The sequence below is a fragment of the Nymphaea colorata genome, chromosome 5 (assembly GCF_008831285.2).
Source record: "Nymphaea colorata isolate Beijing-Zhang1983 chromosome 5, ASM883128v2, whole genome shotgun sequence".
Classification (NCBI taxonomy): Eukaryota; Viridiplantae; Streptophyta; class Magnoliopsida; order Nymphaeales; family Nymphaeaceae; genus Nymphaea; species Nymphaea colorata.
In genome coordinates, this window is record NC_045142.1 from 10,807,553 (window position 1) to 10,820,194 (window position 12,642).

Sequence of the window (12,642 nt, forward strand, 5' to 3'; positions counted from 1 at the left end):
ATGGGGCTTTTTGCAAAGCGAGATCCAAACCTAGCCAGTTACAACTAGCGGTATAGCTTTCTCCTATTCTTTTGCCATAAAGATTTCGATCTAAATTCAGCTACTCATATGTACATCAATGTAAATCCGATCCACTTGCGTCCAACCGGTACACAGCCAAGTTTGGATCTCAGCACCGCCATTCATACAACTGAGACCCAATTCTACAAAGACTTGGATCGGATCTATATCCAGAATAAGCTGTGACATTTCTATTGAATCAGACCCGGTTTTGTCCCCATTATGGCCGACTCGACTCGACTCATGATCCTGAATAATACTGGATCTACCAGATGGGTCCAGGTCCGTTCCTTGCTGGTCTCGATAGGTCGGTTCCTGACCCGTAAAAACAGTACGTGATCCATTCGCATATAAGTCGGCTAAATTGGTGTTCTCTCTCTCTCTCTCTCTCAAAACCCCCAAGTTTAGTTGCCCTAGCTTGACTTGAATTTCTGAGAGTTCCTAGATTTTCTTATTCTTCTCCATTCCTCTTCCTCTCTTCTTGGGTTTTCCCTCCTCTACCCCGATAAGAGATCGGGACACGAGGTAAAGTCTTGCTCCATCGGCACTCTAAATTTCTCTCTGCGTAAGATTTAAGCAGACATTGGTGAAGCCTGTGTTCTGTACGCGGTTTTGAGAACGCGTAAGGTCGATTTGTTCTTTTTCTTATTTCTGTTTCTTTTGGGTTCTTTGTCTATATATTTTGTAGGTGGGGCATTTGATCCTGTTGTAATAGGCGGTCAGTTTCTGGTTAAGCAAAGATCCCGTTTTGTTCAGTCGAAATGTTTGGCTCTTCTAACCGTAAGTGAATCTCGCTCTGTTCTCTCAATCGTTGGGTTTTTGTGGTTTCTGCGGGATTTCTGAAGAACATAATCTATGGTTTTGTTTCGCAATCAAATTTCTGTTTCTTTTTTTTTTCTTCGTTTGATGTTGGAGGTTTGGAAGGTTCCGTAGTTAAACACGTTCTTCTGCGTACCTTTTTGTGGTTTTTGATAGCATTTGGGCAGTCGTCCAGCAGCCCATTCGGGAGCCCGTCTGTGTTCGGGCAATCGAACAACGCGAACAGCAACCCTTTTGCTCCAAAGCCCTTCGGCAGTCCTACTCCCTTTGGCTCGACGAGCGGCTCGATCTTCGGGAGCACAGCCACGGGCGTCTTTGGTGCTACACAGCCTTCTTCTTCGGCGCCGGCATTTGGTGCTTCTTCCACGCCAGCATTCGGCAGCTCCGCATTTGGCACGACTTCGTCCACCCCAGCATTTGGTAAGTTGCTCATTCATCTTTGGTGGCATCGCTTATTCATTCTTTCGACCATTTGAAACTGAAGCATACAAGCTCGTTGGTATTGTTTATAATAGTGTATAATTATTTGTTGCTCAAACCCTCAAGACATTTCTGAGGATCTGAGTTACGCGCCTGAGCCTCCAATGGTTATTTTAAACTTAGTAACAGTTCCTGTTTCCTACCATGGAAATGCCAGATAATGATTTTGGTGCAAGTATATTCTATTAAATTTGATATTTTCACCTTCTTGTTTGAAAAAAAAATGTGTGAGAAGTTTCGTAGATGTTTGAGTCTTTGAGACAAACTGATGATGCTGGTCGCAATATAAATAGGAACGAGAAACCAGTGATTCAAGCTGTATTTTTTTACTTATTTTCTCTTATTCTTGTACCTGTGACGTATGAAATTTGATCTAGTTTGGTTATCATCCTTGGTCGATTTCCTCATAAGCCTTTATTAGCCTGTTTAGCTGCTTCTTTTGGTTCTGCAGTCTAATTTTAAGGATATGTCAAAACTGTGCAGAACAGCATAAATCAGGAGAACCTGACTTGGCTGGATGCTTCTTGTAATTCCATGTTGGTCTTCCATTTTCACTTGTGCTGTGTGCTTGGTAGCATGGGGTATTCATGTTGTTGCATAGGGCATAGGCATTGAAAATAGTTCATGGCATGGACCTCATGGCCGAGGCATGGCCCGCACAAGCATGCTCCTCACAACATAGGTGCGGACTGCTAAAAGTATTGTTGCAAATATCATTCTCGGGTGTCTAGTGGTTATACTTTCTCATAAGTGCTTCTAAAATTTTGACTTTCTGTGGAAAATTATAGAAATTTAAAAGGCGTGAAAAATAAAGAATAAATAGAAAAGAAGTATCAAATTAAGTTTTCACTTAAACTACATGTATAACGATTTTTTTAAAAAACTGGAATGCACCATTATATTTATGTTCTTGGTGATATTTTGAGACTATCGTGCCTTTTGTCTGATAAAAACATTTCTTTCTGTTGTGCTGATATTATCACACCTCTGTTTTTGAAAATGTTACTGATATTTGTCACAACAGTTAAAAAGTACCAAGTGGGGGTGCGCATTCACGAAGGGAATATGCATAGCCTAGGCAGGCTAAAAGAAAAAAGAGAACATATAGTGCACGAAGAAGTCAGTTACATGAAATGACTAAATTGATATTTGTTATAACAGTTAGCACACTAGGTGGGGCATAAGCAGTGGACATTCCTAAAGGGACTATGCACAGTCTAAAGGGGCTTAAAAAAGATTGTACTACAAGAAGAAGTAAATTACACAAAATGAATAGATAAATAAATACACACAATTTTGATTTCTGTAAAGTTTGACAGTGTCACTAATCTGTATCTATTTGCATCAAATGTTCCACACGGGTCACATGTGAAACCCGAAAGCTAAATTTGACTCTTGTAAAGCATGGCATCATGAGTGTGAAAGGAAGTGAGTTTTTAATCAGTAGAATTTGTAATTATGGTGTTACCATCATAATTTTCTAGAATTTTTTGCTTCCATTACCAGGGCTTCTAATTTGTTGCTAATAATAAAGCAACGATATATTGTCTGGCTTTTATTAACTCTTTCCTTTTTATCAGGGTCATCTTTGTTTGGGCAGAAACCTGCCTTTGGAGGATTTGGATCATCTTCTAGTCAAAGCAGTCCATTTGGTGGTGCATTTCAACAATCACAACCAGCATTTGGCAGCAGCTTGTTTGGCTCACCAGCACCTTTTGGGGCATCAAGTACACCGGGCTTTGGTGCTACAAGCACTCCAGCATTTGGTGCTACAAGCGCTCCTGCATTTGGTGCGACCACCACTCCATCTTTTGGTGCTTCAAGCACTCCTGCCTTTGGCTCCGCATCAACCAGCCCCTTTGGTAGCACAGGCAGCGCATTTGGTATTTCAAGTGCACCTGCTTTTGGTAGCTCTACTGCACCTGTATTCGGTGCTTCCAGTACACCAGCGTTTGGTTCTGCAAGCACGCCTGCCTTTGGTTCTTCAAGTACACCTGCTTTTGGAGCTTCTTCAGCTCCGGCTTTTGGTGCATCAACTACTTCTTTTGGTTTTGGCTCTACACCTGCCTTTGGTCAATCAGCCTCTGCATTTGGCAGTACTCCTTTTGGGTCCACTGCTTTTGGTGCTCAGAGTTCACCTTTTGGTAAGCTGCCCAGCTCTTATCTTCAACATATATTGGAAAATTCAAGTTTTCATAAGGTGTTTCTTGACTTGCCTGCTTAACCATGGAAGTTCTCTGACATCTCTGTTCTCTATTTCTGCACATTTTATGAGCACTGAGTTCCTCTTGTTTTACAGGGACACAAACAGCAGCACCAGCATTTGGAAGCCCAGGGTTTGGACAGCCAGCATTTGGGAGCCAACAGGGAGGGAGCAGAGTAGCACCATACTCATCCACCCCTGAAGCGGATGGAGGCATTAGCAGCACCGGACAGGCTCCTGGAAAGCTGGAATCGATATCTGCCATGCCTGTGTATAAGGATAAAAGTCATGAGGAGTTGAGATGGGAGGATTATCAAAAGGGAGATAAAGGTTATTCATTTTTCTTGGATTATGACTATGTCATGACTTCATTTTCCACTTTTTACATTTATTGCTTAATTCTAATGACGTGTCCAACTATCTTTGAGTAGTTAGCACCAATTATCATAATGTGAATGTTTTCCTTCTGACTGAAATGTTTATTTGATGTATAAACTATAAATAATTGCACATTGTAAAAAAAATAGGTGACCAATGCATACTTCCAAGCTAATGGGTTACCCTTTTTAGGCTAGCAATATTGCTGTAGTTAATGGATAGAAGTTCATAATTTCCGTAAAGGGGTTCCCAAATATGTGATTCCATCTTTTATGAGCCTGGGCATAAAAGTTGAACCTCAAAATTATATTTTCTCTAATTTCTTGTTAAAACTAAACAAAAAATATGAAGGAAAAGAGGAGAACCTGAAAACAAATAAAGCAAAATATCTGAAAAATATTATGCTTAGAACAGGTAATGGAATGTGTAAGAACATTGTTTGACAGTTGACATAAACTTGGTTGTAAAAAATTAAAAATCATATTCCTTGTGGGTGCGTCAAGATGCAACTAGGAAAAAATAATAGAAAAAAAGAGAAAAGGGTGGCATGGAAAACATCTTCTGTATGCTGTCTGCTAAAGATGTTTTTTAAATGGTTGTCCAGGGCTTATCTGTATGCAAAGCCAATTGTGATGTTAATTCTTGTTTGTCTATGATCTGGCTTACTAGTCCAGTGGAGGCAGTTTTTTGTTGATTGATAAATTCGTTAGCTTATCAGCAATTTAGATGATGTTAATTATGATTCCTAACTTCTTTTTTCCCATTTTTTCAGGGGGGCCAAATCCTGCTGGCCAGTCAAGCTTTGGACAACCAACCCAGTCAAGTCCTTTCACTACATCAGCATTTGGCCAGACAGCATCAAACCCTTTCTCTAGTACGACAGCCACAGGCTTATTTGGTTCAAAACCAGCAGCGTTTGGTTCTGCATTTGGTGCATCGTCTGCTTCCTCCTTTAGTTCACCCTTTGGTTCATCCTCTTCAAGTCCTTTTGGAGCTACATCTTCAACGCCCTCTATCTTTGGGGCATCATCAACACCTGCATTTGGGGGTAGTTCTGCTTCCCCATTTGGGGTGTCAAGTTCTCCTGCATTTGGGTCATCTTCTCCTTCACTTTTTAATACCACAGCAGGAGCTTCAGCTCCGACATTTGGTTCAACATTTGGAAGTACTCAATCATCTGGGCTGTTCCAGTCTTCTTCTCCTTCATTTGGCCAGCCTTCCATCTTTGGCCAGACATCTTCCTTTGGACAGAACAGTTCTGCTTTTGGCCAAACTAATCCATTCAGTACACCATCAACTGGATTTGGAACAAGTTTATTTGCTGGCAGTTCAACACCATCAACGGGATTTGGTCAAACAACTGTAAGCATGAACTTCACTGCTCTTTTCAGCTTGGTGATATCTATTACGATAATGCCACACTAACATTTGTAAATTTCAGATATTCTAATTCTATATATCTACAGTTTCCTTGTGAAATTACGTGATCTTTCTAATCTCTTTCGTTTAGCTGTATCTAATTTTATCCTTATCGAGTCTCTTATACTTTTTGCATGTTATCTATACAGCCATCACTTGCAACTGGTTTTCAGCCTGCTGCTCAGTCATCTGGGGCATTCTCCTTTGGTAACTTTGGTCAGACACCGTCTGGTAAATATCAAGTGTATGCTTTCTCTGATGTTTTTGCCTTTTTGGAATGTATGACTTTTGACGTAGTTCCCCTGCATTTGGATATTACAGCTGCTTCAAGTGGTTTTGGAGGGATATCAAGTCCTTTTGGTCAGAATGCCTTTGGACAAATGTATATTCAGATCTCCTGCATGCTGTTCTTTTTTAGGCTGACATATAAAAGCTCTGAATGAGGGTTCTTTTTTGTATGTTTAATCAAATAGGCCTGCTCCTCAGAGTGCTGCAGTTATACAACCGAGTCCTCCAGTAAACCCTTTTGGGACACTTCCTGCAATGCCTCAGGTTTCTATTGGTCGGCAGGGCACTGCTCCTTCAGTTCAATATGGAATATCAAGCATGCCGGTAAGTGATCTTGAAAAAAAATGCCAAAGTGACTCATAGCAAGCACTAGATCCACAAATTTGTTACTTCTAAGTGAGCATAAGAATGTTTCTTTGTGAAATAATCAAGTAGATTTTAAGTTCTTAATTATTTAGTATTTATGTGGTTTGGACTGCTGATGCAGCTGGATGATACACCTGCCTTGCCAATAATCTGTATAGTGCATGTGACACAAATATCTTGAGCTAGCTGTCACTGACTATGTACTTGTCCAAAAGTTTCTGTTTCTTTTTAAATGGCAGGATCTTCACCCAAAATACCTATATAGAGGATCTTGTTTGACTGTGACTGTTGAATGAAACTTGTAGGGGAATGACAAATTATTTGTTTGCTCTCTTGCCTTATCTGCTGGTATTATGGTTACAAATTACTTAGGAAAACATATGTTCTGTTTGTTCCTTATGTTGGATGCAGTGTACAGAAACTGTAGGGCTTCTGCAGGCAAACTTAAGACCAATGTCCTAATGCATGTTGTAACACCAGAAGTGAGAGCATGTTGTAACACCAAAATGAGAATTTGATCCTCCTATTGACTCATCCTAGTGGCGTGCAAATTGGCCTTCAGGCGTTTTCTCACTTGATTCTGGCGATTGTCAACTAACTTTTGCAAGTTTATTTTTCTTGTTAACACGTTAGCAGAAAAAACACAAATTTGGAAGCTTAAAGTAATGAATTAGCGATGTTTTCTTATTAGATCTGTACTATTTAAGATTTTTCTTTTGGTTAACAATTGTATTCACTCTTAAGCATAATTTGTTGCAGTGTAATAATATTATGGAGGCCTTAAATTGATGATTTCATTGTTGCTCATAATTTTGGTATCGCTTGTGTCAGGTTGTTGATAAGCCCCCTACAGCTAGGTTGTCCCCTTTATTGATTTCAAGGCATGTATCTCAAAGATCGAGGATCAGTTTGCCATCCAGGAAATATCATCCTAAAAAGGATGGTCAAATGGTAAGACCTTCATTAAATGATACATTTAAAAATAGATGTTCATCAAGAGAAATTGTATTTCGTTCTTTGTGAGCATGGTGGTTGTTTTCTTGATCATGGGATTGAATGTCACTTTTGGTGGCTTGCAGGTGCCATTCTTCAGTGATGATGAAGAAATTCCTACTACACCAAAGGCTGACGCACTTTTTATTCCACGAGAAAATCCCCGTGCGTTGATCATTAATCCTTTAAAACAGCAGAACTCCAGTTCATTACCAAAGCAAAGCCATTTGCGTGACCAACCTGGTACCAATGAAAATGGTAGTTTCTCTCTCTCTCTCTCTCTATAGCCTTCCATGTGCATGGGTGTATGCATACTCAGTGTACATGCATTTGCATAAGCACGAGTTAGTGTTCTAGTGATATGTTTTCTTTGGATTTAGTGAGCAATCTCCTTTGTATTTGAACATGTTGTTTTGTTGAACTGGTGTATCTTATGGTTGTACATTTTTGTACTTGTTCATAAGATGTGATTATGACCACATTTAGAAGAAGTACTATATACTAAGAAACCAAAAATTTCACTAGAAATTGTTATCATGAAAAATGTAAGGAAAGAAAATTAGTTTTCTTGCCCAATTGTGGCAGATAATCAGCCTATCTTGGTTATGTCAAATCGAGGCATATTGTTCCATTTTTATTGCTTAAAGTGCTTGCGTGGTGGAGAAAATCTCTAATGTTTTTTTTTTCCAAATATATGATCCCCATTCAAACATGAGGAGGGTCTCGTGACACCCTCCACCATAATACATGCACACATATGTATAAAAATCCTGCTTTTTCTATGGCACCCTATGTCACACAGGTGTAGGGTGCAGGGGTGGCCATTTTCAAAAGCGCGTGGGTGTAAATTTTGTGAGGATACACACACACACACACACTAGAATGAGCGAATGGTGAATCTAGATGTCTAGAGTCACCTAACTCGTGAGAGTCATCCAATCCATCATGATGGATGGATGAGAGAAAAATAAGGAGAAAAATCAGCAAATCAGCAACTTCATGACAGTATATTGTTGGTTTCAAAGTTCCATAGCCTTTCACCAGCAATTTTTTCATGCTGTAGATTTCTAATTAGCCACTCCTAGACTATTACTGTTGCGTATGGCATCATTTGACCATCTTTGGTATCGTCCAGGAAAAATAATTGATGATGGATCTGGACCTCCACCATTAGAGGATGATTCTACAGAATATCGTGAAAGTAAGCCCTTTAAAACTGTGTGCCATATTTTTTCTTGTTACTTATCATGGTTGAAATCTCATTGTTGTTAGAAACTTGCATTTGATCATTGGCAGTGGCATTTCATTTTTAGATACGCAATAAGGATTGGAATCAAATTTTCCTCGATGATCATTTAATAACTGTACGAGTCTGTGTAGTCTGTTTAGGAACGTCATTTGGGTTGCCAGCAAAATCTTCATAAGCTGTTTAGCTCTCTTTTTTTTTTTGAAATAATCAGCTACTGGCTTATCTGTTTGGACGAGAATGTCATAATGCAGTCCAGTTACTGAAGATGCAATGGTTCTTCCTTCGGCGTTCATTTTCACTTTTTCACCGTCTTATGTGGTGCATGTACTTTTACTTTTGATGTGCTGATCAGTCAATAATGTGCCATACTGCAGAAGCTGCAGCTGATGCATCAAGACATTTGAAAGGTTCTGAAAAACAGAATGGGGTCCATCACGAGCAGCATCATGAGGGGAATGGGTACATACCAATATCTGGTCAAAGAGCTGGTGAGGCTGCGATTGCTTTTGAGTATGGTGCTGGCATTGAAGCCCTCATGCCAAAGCTGCGTCATTCTGACTACTATACTGAGCCAAGTATCCAAGAACTTGCAGCAAGGGAGAGAGCTGAACCAGGCAACTGCAAGCATGTGGAGGATTTTGTGGTTGGACGCCGTGGCTATGGGAGCATCAAGTTCTTTGGAGAGACAGATGTTCGGAGGCTCGATGTTGAGAGCATTGTTCAGTTCAACAACCGTGAGGTGATTGTGTATATGGATGGAGTTAAGAAGCCTCCAGTTGGCCAAGGCCTTAACAAGCCCGGGGAGGTAACTCTGCTGAATGTCCGATGCATGGACAAAAAAACGGGTGAAGTAGTGACGCAAGGCCCCCTTGTGGAGAAGTATACAAAGTTGCTGATGAAGAAAGCTCAGGACCAAGGCGCAGAGTTTGTATCCTTTGATGCTGTCAAGGGTGAATGGAAGTTCAAGGTCGAACACTTCAGTCGGTATGGTCTCAGCTAGCAAGATGTCATTTGGTGCACGTGCTGCAACCTGTTGGCAATTCCTCATCATATGAAGTAGAGATAATGGGTTGTAATGTTCTTTGCTTCCGAAACGGAAGCAGCATTGTCCATATACATATGCATGAGTAGGAGTGGGTGTATTTGTGCTTGGGTGAGAGGCAGTTCTTGCACAAAGCAAGCAGGCGAGGGTGGTGACATGATCTGAGCATAAGGGTGATTCAGGCCTTAGCCGTCGTCGATTTGCATCTCGTTGTCTTTGTGGCTTTTGCCTCTGTTTGTTCTATAAGCTTTTAAAATACAAGAGTGGGGGAGGTAGAAAGCAGTGCTTGTTCTCCCTTTTTTGTTTTTTTTCCTCCTTTTTGGGAGGTAAATGAGTTCCTTTGAGAAGTCGCTGTACCTGTAGAAAAATCAAGGGAATCATCAGCCGAACTCCTTGTAAGAGGCCACTGCTTCTTGTGTTTCTGTCCTGGTCTCTCTTCTGCGTCTAACCTGGCTCAACCTTCTCTAGTGCATGATTCAGTTCTGATTATATCTCGCTGTGGTAGTGGCGGAGCCACATATGGACTGGTGTGGGAAGTTGCCCACACCAGCCCCTCAATTTTCCTTCATTTTTACATTAAGGTATTCTAATATTTACTTAGTGATATATGTAAGTGCTCCTTCAAGTGTAAAAATATGTGAGTTAATGCCTCTCCAGGAAATTTTTCTGGTTCCTCAATCTTGGACGACTCTACCGAATTAGTTCAGCTGGTCTATTACGTTTCCACAGAACACTTTGTGACTGTGTATTGTTGGACAATAAAAGTTTGGTCGTAAGACAAAGGAAACACTGATGAAATGCGAACTGAATCAGAAGTTTTGCGAACGACTATCCGGCCTGGCCAAGCACGGGGGCACTTAATTGAGGTCCTGTTTTGGAAACTGTTGTTTTCTCGGCCATCTTGGGTCCCGGCATCAGATTGGCCGACAATCAAGGTGGTAACTTTTTTTGTGAATCATAAGAAAGTGCATTGGAGAAAATAATATATGCAACAAATAATATGGTTCAGTACTTAAAGATATGTAATGTGTAAAGATTTTCCAGTAAGCTAACCTTCAATCGCCTCTACCTTCCACAGGAAGAGGAAATGGATGTAAATGTCAATCTGCTTACATCAGGCGGGGGGTCTGAAGGCACAACGAAAGAGCCAGCGCTCCACTTCTTTCTGAATTTTCTTTTCAATCCTTGTAACATTAGTTCTGAACAAGTTTTTCATATTCAACGTTGAACTGTTTCAAAGTAAGATGCCGACATCGTCCTCCAGCATCTATTCAACCGAAGTTTTTTTTGACATTGATTATTTGATTTGCAAAAACAAATGAAATTTTGCACCCCAAAAAATTACCTGTCAAATTATTGTTCTTTTTGTTCTCTTACAGGAGGACTCCCAACGTTACAAAATCAGCGGCTACTGTAGTGGCTGATGAAAGGATCTCTGGGATCTATCATATAGTGCCTTCATTGGCCCCTTGTCCTCTCCTCTCCATCTTAATGGAGGTTTAACCGAGAATAGCTTTTTTTTATAAGACCGTTGGAACTTTTGTTTGGCCTTAATGGTATGACAGCCTTGAGGGATGAACAATCCCATTTGGACAAAGTTCTAACTATTGCTTTATTTGAAGTACTAAAACTAGCTAAATATGTCATTGATACTCATATTATTGATTGTCATTATCTTTAATAATCTGCATAAACATATGCTTATCATCGATGACATGAGCATGAAAACCTAATGGCAGCATTCTAAAATTTGGTTTGTGAACTGAATTGGCAGATGTGCCAATTCCCGAAGCAGGTAAATTGGTTGTGAATCAGCCAAAAACTAGCAAATTCATTTTCTGAAAAATGGAACAATGTATGAACAATAATTTAAAAATAAAAGAATTTTAAAAGAGAGAGAGAGAGAGAGAGAGAGAGAGAGAGCTTTAATAACATTGCTTGCGTACTAACAAATAGTTAGGAATGCAACATTAGATAAATACATTGAGCACGACGCCACATTAAAATTCAAAATATATAGGCGGTTGTTAGTTTCCATGGTTACTCGATTTTATAATGGAAGCCGCATCATGACAAAAGATTTAAGTGGTCACTCCATTAGTACCAGTTGGCTGTCCTCTAAATAAAGCATCAGTCCTTATTGTCCGAACATACCACGTTATAAGAATCTAGCATTTCCATAACAAATAAGCATCTTTGAAAAACCAGCAAGAAGAAATAGGTAATTCCGATAACCATTTCCTCCGGTGATTGCACATCTTATTATATACCTGCTGCATGAAATTACATGTCCATACATATTTCCTTTGTCCCTTCTGCGTGGAACACACCATGCTTGGGAGATGAAAACCCCATTTCTTCACTAGACGATGCGTTTGAATCATCCCTTGTAAGATTCGCCGAGCTAATATACTGGTACAAGGAGGTAGACCGCTACCCAATAATATATAGGAAACCAATCTAGGCTTGGAGGGAGTAGCGATAAACACGTAATGGCAATGGAAAACCCCTCCATACTGGATGTAGATCGATCATCGATGCCCAAGCGAACGCTGTCTAACTATGGAGTGGTTCGGCTTTCTGATCTGCAACCCATTTAAAAGCCTTTATCTGCGAGATCTATAAGTTGAAGTTGTTATATCCATCATACAAGCTGAAACCTGCGATCCACTGATCAAACATAAGTCACATATATACTTGCATCTCCTCGCCTGAGCTCAACTTGAATGTGTACTAAAAGTTTCAAGCCACCATTTTAAAAGCAAATCCGTGCAGGTTTGTCAAATGAACTGAACGGCCATGATCAATTAACTAAATGTCGGGGTTTGGTTGCTTCTTCCCATGATAAAAGAGAGATGACTCGGGTTATCCAAAGTACACAACCTAATCAGGAGTGTACGTCTCATTGAAATGGATGGTTGAAAGAAAAACAAAGAGAAAAATGTATAAACTAATATTGAATGACAAAAATGTTTACTGTCTTTTTCTCTTTGTTTTTTTTTAAACCGTTTATCATGATGAATCAGACGACCCTGGTTAGATAACTAAGTGATTCTAAAAAATAGAGTCAATCATATATATCGACTTTTCTATTCTTGCAATTTTGTAAAATTTAACTTATAACATTTTCCCAAGCATTCACTGTGACCTCTTAATTAGTTATTGGTGAAAGACCCAAATATGAAAAAGGTGGTTACTGGCCAGTGCGACTAAACATTTTTTGTTTCTGGGTTGATTGATGTTCTCCAATATTCATCACAAATATGCTTGGAGTTCCAATTGAGGAGGGGGTTAAGGAGGAGTTAGTTAGCCGCCTAATCACTGGACCTAGTGCCTTTAATAATC

The 12,642-nt window shown here is 39.9% G+C and overlaps 1 protein-coding gene across 1 annotated transcript; it reads left to right on the forward strand.

The window, feature by feature from the left end:
• The first annotated feature begins 444 nt into the window (after nucleotides 1-444).
• On the forward strand, nucleotides 445-9,786 carry LOC116254454 (nuclear pore complex protein NUP98A). Its single transcript, XM_031629851.2, has 13 exons — nucleotides 445-585; nucleotides 749-840; nucleotides 1,036-1,299; nucleotides 2,940-3,503; nucleotides 3,659-3,892; nucleotides 4,713-5,302; nucleotides 5,509-5,590; nucleotides 5,681-5,741; nucleotides 5,833-5,971; nucleotides 6,845-6,964; nucleotides 7,093-7,264; nucleotides 8,142-8,207; nucleotides 8,630-9,786. The coding sequence occupies exons 2-13, from the start codon at nucleotides 822-824 to the stop codon at nucleotides 9,253-9,255; spliced, it is 2,937 nt and encodes a 978-aa protein (XP_031485711.1). The 5' UTR covers nucleotides 445-585; nucleotides 749-821; the 3' UTR covers nucleotides 9,256-9,786.
• Nucleotides 9,787-12,642: the final 2,856 nt, after the last annotated feature.